We start from the raw sequence: 10,119 nt of genomic DNA, 5'->3' as shown, positions 1-10,119 counted from the left end.
AAAGAAAGAAAGAAGAGGAGAGGAAAAAAGAAGAAGGAAGAAGAAAAGAAAAAAAGAAGAAGAAGAAGGAGGAAGCAGCAGCAGCAGCAGCAGTTGAAAGGCCAGACATTTAAAAGATAACCCTTTCACACAGGTCTGGAGATGTGGTGCCTTAAGGAGCATAGTGCTCTAACTCTGCCCATGAGTCATCTCAGATATAATCTCCAGTAGAACTCCTTCTGATGGTTCTCGTGAACAGAGCTTCAATGACATGCCAGGCACTGCGCTAGGTGTTAACGCCTGCTATCCAGCTCATGTTACTTCTCAGCCTGATAAGCACAGCAGGTGTAGCTATTCTTGCTTTGCAAATAAGGAAATTGAAGCTCCAAGAATCTAAAGGACTTGTCCAAGGTCCAAAAGCTCTTCCTCAGTGCCTCACTCACCTATGAGTGCTAAGGCCCAGGTTCACCAACAGGTCCTCCAACACTTCTGCGTATATAACTTCCCTCCACACCGCTCGAGGCAGGGAGAGAGAAACAGCCTAGCAGAGCCCTGATTGTTGAGCCATGGGAAGGCTGGGGAGGGCTTTGGGACAGAGCATACAGTAAGACCTCAGATCTGACTGAAGGGAGGAAGTAGGAGCTGAGACAAAATATGTGAAGTTGGAAGAGCCTCAGACTTCATCAAGGCTAGGGGTTCCCAACAGAAGAGAGAGTAGGGAGTATAGGGCATCAGGGCTTATGTCCTGGGAAGGAACTCTGACACCAGCTCCCTGACAGAAATAGAATCCAGTCTAATGCCATACTTCTACACATGGGGAAACTGAGGCCCACAGAGGCGAGGAAGGCTCCCTAACAAAGCTGCTGTACTATCCTACTATCCTGGGAACAGATTGTCCTGGGAAGCATGAGTTACTTTCCTTCTTTTTTTCTTTTTTTTTTTTTTTTGAGACGGAGTCTCATTCTATTGCCTAGGATGGAGTGCAGTGGCGCGATCTCGGCTCACTGCAAGCTCTGCCTCCCAGATTCACGCCATTCTCCTGCCTCAGCCTCCTGAGTAGCTGGGACTATAGGCGCCCACCGCCATGCCTGGCTAATTTTTTGTATTTTTAGTAGAGTAGAGACGGGGCTTCACCTTGTTAGCCAGGATGGTCTCTATCTCCTGACCTTGTGATCTGCCCGCCTCGGCCTCCCAAAGTGCTGGGATTACAAGTATGAGCCACCCCACCTGGCCTAGCAAGAGTTACTTTCATGTGGCAGGGTGCACAGGAACTGTGCCCATGAGCAGGGTGACCGAACAGCTCCCAGAAACGGCATGCAAGTGCTCTTAGTGTTTCCATCTTGATGAATATATTGCAGTTTGTAATACTGTTGCAGAACAAAGAGAGCCATAACTTCCACTTCAACTTTCATAGCTTGCTTCCCATAATTCTGGTCCCTTCATCATTTCCAACAGTGGTGAACGTTGATCCCACTCTGGGAAGCTGACAAGGGACAACCGCCCTCCCAGAGCCAATATCCATCCCACCCACCATTAGTAGGTATTGCCCCCAGGTTCATACAGGGGGTTAGCTGAGACCCTCAGTTCCCACCCTGGCTGCTTCTTCCTGTTTCCTCTGCCCCAGAGGACAATGACAGACAGGAAAGGAGAGGTGGCCAGGGATGGGGCATAGCTTTGCTGGCAGTGGTCAGCTGCCCTGCCCACACAACCAGGCCCAGACCAGCTCCAAAAGGGTCCTCTCCTGCTTTTCCCTTTTCTCTCTAGGGAGGACTACGTGCAGAACTGGGGCGGGGAGGTTGTTTTGGGGGACACCATGGGGCACCTGTGCACACCTAAGCAGGCCTTGGAGGGTAGGCGTGGGTAGCAAACAGGATAGTGCCCCCAGGACCTCTGGACGTGGTGACAAGCCAAGCAGCCACGGTCCAGCTCCAGGCCCCAACCTGGGCCAGCCAGCCAGCAGACAGTGGAGAGCACTGCCTCTAATCAGATGGATCTGGGTTCAAATCTCCCTTCTGTCACCTAAAAGCTGCCAGGCACACTGGGCAAGTTCCTGGGCCTGTCTGAGGCTGCCTCCTCTGTAAAACAGGATGATTTAGCAAATACTTAGCAAGTACTTTTTCCTCTTCTCTCTAGGAGAATTATGTGCAGAACTGGTTGGGGGCGGGGTGGGGGGGCAGTTGTGCCAGATACAGAAGCAACTATGGCTAGATGCTAGAGTGAGAAAAAGTGTTTCCCTGGGGAGACAGCTATTAATCAAATTATCACACAAACCCAGGTAAGAGTGCTAAAAGGGGTAAGAACAGCATTCACTCATAGGCTGCTGTGTGGTGAGGTTAAAGCTGCGGATGCCTCTGGGCACACTCAGAAGCCTTCAAGAAGTGCAGCTGTTTCTATCGCAGCCCTTCAGTGTCATCTCGTGGAGCTGATAAATTGGAGAATATATTTGTCCAGCATTTTTTGATTTTTTTTTTTTTTTTTTGAGAGGGAGTTTTGTTCTTGTTGCCCAGGCTGGAGAGCAATGGCGCAGTCTCGGCTCACTACAACCTCTGGCTTCCAGGTTCTAGCGATTCTCCTGTCTCAGCCTCCCAAGAAGCTGGGATTACAGGCGCCCGTCACCACACTCCGCTAATTTTTGTATTTTAGTAGAGACGGGGGTTCACCATGTTGCCCAGGCTGCTCTTGAACTCCTGACCTCAGGTGATCCGCCCGCCTCGGCCTCCCAAAGTGCTGGGATTACAGGCGTGAGCCACCGTGCCTGGCCACTTTTCAATTTTAATAGCATTTTGCACACACATATTAACTCGTTCAGTCTTCCAATAACCCTAGGAGGTAGGTGAAATTGTTTTCCTCAATTTCTTAATGAGGAGACCGACACCCAGAGAGGTTAAGTGATTTCCTCAAAGTCTCCAGCATGGAGATTCAGGATTCAAGCCTCTGCGCAAGTCCTCTGGGCTATCCACTCCCCGCAACCGTGGAAAGGAAGGGCTGGGAAACACTGAGCCTCGGGACAGGAGGAGATTGGGAAACCAGTCCCCGACCGTGCCCGTCGTCTAAGCCCGGGTTTCCTGCCTCTCTCCGGGCCCGCGGGCCGGGCTGTGTTACGGGAAGCCCGTCATCCGCTCGTGAACGACCCTCCCGGGCCTGCTGCCAGGAGGGGGCGCGGGACTGGCGGCGGCCAAGACCGGAGGGCCCCTCGGGGACCCGGCCCGGGGCTGCGCGTCCTTCCCTCCAGCCCACGCTCCCGCTTCCGGAGGGGTCTGGACCTGCCTTCTCCGGCCTGGAGCTAGAGGCCGCCAGGCAGGCAGCCCGAGCCGGGAACTCGGCTTCCTGCCCTGCTTCTCGGGCGTGCCCCGCGGGCGGCCAACCCGGTTCCGACGCGGACCCCCAGGCCAGGGCGGACCCCCAGGCCAGGGCGCCACGACACCCCTGACCCGGGCACCGGGACTATCAGGCCCCTCCCCCGCTTTCTCGGGTTCCCGGACGGCGACACCCACTCCCTTTCCATCCCTCGGCGGAGGCCGCGGACGCGCAGCGCGAGGTGGGCCGGGCCAGGTGCCCAAATCACTTTACCGCGCGCCTACTGCTCAAGAGCCGCCCAGCCCGAGGCAGACGGGCGCGGAGGCGGAGGACGCGGAAACTGAAATACAAAGGGATTGAGTGGAAGGCAATAGAGGGAGGTGCTGGGAGGGGAACCAGCTAGGCTTAAAGCTCCAAAGCGGATCGCCGGGTTAATGTGGGGTTCCTGCCTCGCCACCCACTCCCAATACGGCTGCTTAGCCGACTGCATAGGCGGCTTCTTTGCATTACACTAGCTGGTCTGAATTCCCCAGCCCAGCCGCCCAGGCAGCTTAGACCCGGCCTCTGAAAACACCGGATCCCTCCTTCCAACACTCCTCGCCAGCAAGGCAGAGATGGGTCTTTCAGGGAGCAGGAAGTTGGGGCGCAGGTTTCGGTAAACACCTCACTCGGAGCCACGGTCTCCGTGTCTATAAAATGAGGACAATGGGCCGGGCGCGGTGGCTCACGCCTGTAATCGCAGCATTTTGGGAGGCCGAGGTGGGCGGATCACAAGGTCAGGAGATAGAGACCATCCTGGCTAACACGGTGAAACCCCGTCTCTACTAAAAATACAAAAAAAACATTAGCTGGGCGTGGTGGCAAGCGCCTGTAGTCCCAGCTACTCGGGAGGCTGAGGCAGGAGTATGACGTGAACCCGAGAGGCGGAGTTTGCAGTGAGCCGAGATCGCGCCACTGCACACCAGCCTGGGCGAGACTCCGTCTCAAAAACAACAAAAAAAGGAGGACGATGAAGCGAACGACTTTTAAATGTTAAAGCCCCGCACGCTTGGCTCCTGCAGCCATTCCCTGGCCATGTGGCATGCATCGCGAATTGTGTAGGTGTGTGGTCTTCTTCCCACCTCCTCTCCACCCACCACCTCCATTCATTAAAGTGAAGGTAGAGCTGCCTCCCACCCGTCTGCTCAAGAGATAACCATGCAGCCCCTTTTATTTGTTCAGGACTTTATCGTTTGTAAGCCCTTCCTACATTTTTTTTTTTTTCCAAGACGGAGTCTTGCTCTGTCGCCCAGGCTGGAGTGCAATGGCGTGATCTGGGTTCAAGCGATTCTCCTGTCTCAGCCTCCCAAGAAGCTGGGATTACAGGCGCGTGCTACCATGTTCAGCTAACTTTTTGTGTTTTTAGTAGAGATGGGGTTTCACCATCTTGACCAGGCTGGTCTCGAACTCCTGACCTCGTGATCTGCCCACCTTGGCCTCCCAAATTGCTAGGATTACAGGCGTGAGCCACCACGCCCGGCCCCTACATATTTTTCATTTGAACAGTATGTGTGTGTCAAATCGCCTGAATTTGATTCTTGTCTTCCACACCCCCGGCTGAATAAACTTGGACAATTTGCTTAACTTCTCTGTGTTCATTTTCTGGTCGATAAAGTGAGACTAATACTAGAACCACTTGATTGGGCTATTGAGGATTAAGAGGCTAATATACGTCAGGTACAGCACCTGGCACAGAGTGTGTCCCCTGACCCTGTTGGCCGTTATGACTGAGCCCCACTGAATCTAACATGCAGCCTCCTTCAGAGGGGTCCAGATGGTTTTCCAGATTTGGCCCTCTGGGGCAGATTCTGATTCGATAGGTAGGTATGGGGCAGGCCTGAGATCCTTCAGATCTGAACAGCTCCCTGGTGCTGCTGATGCTTCTGGCACCCAGGCACTCCTTTGAGTGGTGAGGTCTTAGAGCAGCGGTCTTGATGGTGCACCAGAGGCATCTGGAGGGTTTGCAAAAATAGACTGCTGAACGCCATCCCCAGAGTTTCTGACTTAGTAGGTCTGGAGTGAGACTAGGATTTGCATTCCTAACAATCTCTCAAGTAATGCTGATGCTGCTGGTCTGAGGACCATAGTTTGAGGCTTTATTTTAGAGCATCTCACCCCTCAAGCTTATGGCCACCAGTAATGTCTTGCTGGGGGGTGAGCTGGGGACTAGAGATCATTAAACAGCCAAGAGTAGCTTCTTGTGCTTTGGGAATAAAAGAAAGTTCACGGAGGAGGGGCAGGGGACAGCCAAAAAAAAACCAACCAAACAAACAAAAAAAACACCTTCGCAGTTCTAATATGGGTAAGACACCAGAAGGAATAAAAAGGACAGTAGCTTTTTTCTCAGCATCCTGTAAAATTAAGGGGGACTGGGAAAGACTGCCTAGTTGCTCAAGGGCAAAAGAAAGGGAATGGAATCTCCTTCAGCCCATGCCTTCCTGTTTTGGGGTCCTCTCTCCCCAGACAACCAGGAGAACAGAGGGAAGCCGGAGGGCAGCAGCAAGGCCCGCAAGGAGAGGACGGCCTTCACCAAGGAGCAGCTGCGAGAGCTGGAGGCGGAATTTGCCCATCATAACTACCTGACTCGGCTCCGCAGATACGAGATCGCGGTAAACCTGGACCTCTCTGAGCGCCAGGTGCGCCCCCAGCGGCCCCTCCTCCTCTTTGCTCTCTCATCTCCCTCCCTTCCCTCCTTTCCCATCACCCCTCCCTGCACCTTCTCCTTTTTCTTCCTCCAGCCAGTCCAGTGGTTTTCAACTGTGGCTGTACCTGAGAATAGCCTGGGGAGTTTTGGGTTTTTTTGTTTTTTTGTTTTTTGTCTTTTGAGACGGAGTCTCGCTCTGTCACCCAGGCTGGAGTGCAGTGGTGCGTTCTCAGCTCACTGTAACCTCCACCTCCTGGCTTCAAGAAATTCTCCTGCCTTAGCCTCCCGAGTAGCTGGGACTACTGGCATGCGCCATCACGCCTGGCTAATTTTTGTCTTTTTTTTTTAGTAGAGGCGGGGTTTCACAATGTTGACCAGGATGGTCTCAAACTCCTGACCTCAGGTGATCCGCCCTCCTCGGCCTCCTAAAGTGCTGGGATTACAGGCGTGAGCCACCGTGCCCAGCCCTTGGGGAGATTTTAATAGTGCTGATGTCTGGGCTCTACCCCTAGGGATGATTTTAATTGGCCTGGGATGGGATACAGGCCTCAGAATTTTTCAAAGGCCCCCTAGGTGATTCTTATATGCAGCTAGGTTGGGAGCTCTGGTCTGGCTATTCCCAAACTTGAGTATATGTTGGAATCCTCTAAGGCACTTGTTCAAAATATGGATTCCGGAGGTCTGGAGAGAGATTTTACCATAATGAGTGGGCCTGAGAATCTGTATTTCTAGTACGTTCTCTAGGTGATCTGGATATGCAGCTGGTTCCTGGGCACACTTTGAGGAAAACATCCCTGGCCCTTTGTTTTGGACTTTCCCTTGAGCCACCCCACACCCCCACACCCAGGCTCTGATATGGAATAACAGTAATAATAACAGTAATATTTGATAGCAGATTTCAGTTGACAGAGCGCTCTGCCAGAGGGCTGGATTTTGAATCAGAAGACTTAGATTCAAGTCCTGCCTCTATCACTTCTCCTAGCCCTGGGACCTCTGGGTCTCCATCTGTAAAATGAGACCATAATCCTGCAGGTAATACTCAAGCTCAGATGAGAAAATGTGCTGACCAGAGCTATCTAAACCAAAAAGTGCTCTATACATGTGCCTAAGGATAAGGCTGATGACCTCTACTCCCAGACCCTTGGGGAATGGAGGTAGGGGGCAGGGGGACCTGGCACAGGCGGGGCAGGGCATGTGAAGAGGGTGGGGCTAATGCAGAGTGCTTTTAGAACATGTTCCCCTGTCTGGGGCTTCATCCCAAGACACAAGACAGACCTCTGGGCAGATTGGTGTGTCCTCTCTTTGGTCTTAGTTCCTGGGGTGTTTGAGGGAGTAGAGAGTGGTAAGTGATGGTTTCAAGCTAGGGTCCTTGGAGTTACACCCTGGCTAGCCTGAGCATTGACATGGGGAGGAGGTCACACCAGCCCTGGAGTGCCCAGGCTCCTTTGCTTCCTCCCCTAGGTCAAAGTGTGGTTCCAGAACCGAAGGATGAAGTGGAAGCGTGTGAAGGGAGGTCAGCCCATCTCCCCCAATGGGCAGGACCCCGAGGATGGGGACTCTGCAGCCTCTCCAAGTTCAGAGTGAGATTCTGCGTGAAGGAAAAATGACTAGGGACTGAGCCCCCTACCCAACTACCCCCACCCCAATCCCACCTTTACCCTCTTCCTTCCCCAGCCAGGACAGCCTCTCCACATCTTTCACTGACTCTTGGATATGAAACTGCCCAGCATTCCTGGGAGTCTTAGAGTTTTCCAGGAAGTTCTATCCAACCTCTTAGCAGCCTCTTCCCTAGGGCCTTTGCTCCCACACTCTCATGGAATCAGACAGAGATCCTACCAGGCCGGATGAATCTGGAAACAGCTTCAGAGACACTGCTTCTCAGGGTCTCTTGGCTGCCACCCATGCCTCCTCCTCCTACTGCTGTTCTCCTGGGTCAGCCAGGCCTCCTTCTGGTCTGGACACCACCTGGCCTGGTGGGAGAGACGCTTTGGAATCAGCTGGCGACTCGGATAGTAAATGCTTCAAAAGGAAGGAAATGATGGAGACACACGCTCTTGCCCACCTTCCTCTGGGAGCTGTACATCTGAGGCTTTGGGGCCCCTTAGTTGTCCCCAAACCCGAAGAAAAATCAGAATGTGGAGAGTCAAGGACAGCAACTCAGCTGCTGCAAGCCAGAAACCCATCACTGTCTCCAAATTTGTTGGCTAAGTGGGGACACTTCTAAGCACTGACTAGAGAAGACAGAAAAATAGCCTCATGTAGGTTTCTGTGTCCCCATATAGGCCTGTCCACACAGGCTTGACTGGGTGGACAAGAATGAACCCATGACAGCACCTGCTGCTTCAAAATCAAAATCAATTTAGGGATATAGCAGGGGCTGTTGGGCTGTGCTCCAGAGAAAAGGAGCAGCTACTCCCTTTAAGTCTACGATTTGTGGATTGAAAACCTCTCCAGATGCCCAGTTGCTGGGCTGAACAACTATGGGCTGGAAACAACGTAGAGGCTGGAAAGTGTCCCCTACATTCTGGAGGGGAGGGGAGATAATAAGGAGGGCTCGGATGAGGGCCTGGAGATGCAGAACCCTGGCGTAGAAGGTTCTCTAGCTACAGTGTCCTGTGACTGCAAAAGGGGACGAGAAAATCCCTCTTCCTCCATGGCATGGATTTAAGCTCTTGCTGTGTGTTCTACAAATGCTGTTATTGTGGGAGGAAATGCTAGGTTTTTGTGTGTGGACTGCCCAGACCTCAGCCAGGTCTTCTGGAGATGCCACTTGAGGACTGCTGGCCAAAGAGCATGAGGGACTGAAGCCCTGGCTGCCTCAGCGCTCTGTCTCCCAACACCAGCTGGTGTTGCAGAGGGAGGTCAACGTGAGTTTGGATCTCTTGTATGCAGATGTAATCATTCACATGTAACTCCACCTCTCCACCCCAAAAAGGGCAAGAGCTGTGGAAAATGATTGCCAAATGAGATGGCTGGTTAGAGCATGATTTTTTCTAAAGCATACTTCATATATTTTCTTAAGATTACATCAAACTAATTGTGCAAGGTCAATTCACTTTGTAAGAAAACTCTTGGAGAAATAAAATCAATAAAAAGCAAAGTTCCCAGGCCTTTTTCTTTGCAGAGCGAACAACCACAGCTCTTGTGTGCAACCTTCTGATTGACCAGACAATGTCTAGAAGCAAGAGAAAAAGGGAAGAAATAATCTAGACAGAGCTGTCCCCCTTTAGTTTTTCTTTTTTTTTTTTTTGAGACGGAGTCTCGCTCTGTCACCCAGGCTGGAGTGCTGTGGCCGGATCTCAGCTCACTGCAAGCTCCGCCTCCCTGGTTCACGCCATTCTCCTGCCTCAGCCTCCCGGGTAGCTGGGACTACAGGCGCCCGCCACCTCGCCCGGCTAGTTTTTTTGTAGTTTTTAGTAGAGACCGGGTTTCACCGTGTTAGCCAGGATGGTCTCGATCTCCTGACCTCGTGATCCGCCCGTCTCGGCCTCCCAAAGTGCTGGGATTACAGGCTTGAGCCACCGCGCCCGGCCTCCCCTTTAGTTTTTCAAAAGGTAGGTACCAAATATAATTGTTGCCAAAAAAAATTTTTTTTTCTCCCGTTCAAATGCATGGTCTTCATTTCTCATTGTAAAAGTTTAGCTTTCAGTTTCCCTAAACTATGACCTATCAAATAGTCAATGTTTTGTAAACGAAAGATGAACTCTTTTGTTAATAGAGGAATCTTGACCACAAAGTAACTATTCCTAATGTTTAAATTCAAAATTTGGAGATTTTATTTTTCAAGGTAGAAAAGTGTGTATTAATACTAGTAAAAAATGACATAAGAAAAAATATCCCATATTCTCTGTCTTTTTTTTTTTCTTTTTTTTGAGACAGAGTTTCTCTCTTGTTGCCCAGGCTGGGACACAATGTCACCATCTTTGACACACTGCAACCTCCACCTCCTGGGTTCAAGTGATTCTCCTGCCTCAGCTTCCTGAGTAGCTAGAATTACAGGCATGCGCCATCAAAGCCCAGCTAATTTTTGTATTTTTAGTAGAGATGGGGTTTCCATGCTGGCCAGTCTGGTCTCCAGCTCCTGACCTCAGATGATCCACCCGCCTCGGCGTCCCAAAGTGCTGGGATTACAGGCGTGAGCCACCACACCTGGCCTCTAT

At 51.7% G+C, this 10,119-nt stretch overlaps 1 protein-coding gene across 3 annotated transcripts in view; it reads left to right on the top strand.

Annotated features, from left to right (window-relative positions):
* Positions 1–9,059, top strand: part of MEOX1 (mesenchyme homeobox 1) — a 22,240-nt gene extending 13,181 nt beyond the window's left edge. For 2 of the 3 annotated variants that reach the window (XM_011940049.1, XM_011940052.1), the window contains 2 exons: positions 5,779–5,951; positions 7,421–9,059. In XM_011940049.1, the coding sequence (XP_011795439.1) occupies positions 5,779–5,951; positions 7,421–7,543 (296 nt within the window). In that variant the 3' untranslated portion in view covers positions 7,544–9,059. The remainder of the gene's footprint in view (positions 1–5,778; positions 5,952–7,420) is intronic. The other variant, XM_011940051.1, reaches the window with a different exon arrangement.
* Positions 9,060–10,119: the final 1,060 nt, after the last annotated feature.

This window comes from Colobus angolensis, unplaced genomic scaffold (genome assembly GCF_000951035.1).
Source record: "Colobus angolensis palliatus isolate OR3802 unplaced genomic scaffold, Cang.pa_1.0 Scaffold187, whole genome shotgun sequence".
NCBI lineage: Eukaryota > Metazoa > Chordata > Mammalia > Primates > Cercopithecidae > Colobus > Colobus angolensis.
This window is presented reverse-complemented; position numbering and strand designations above follow the sequence as displayed.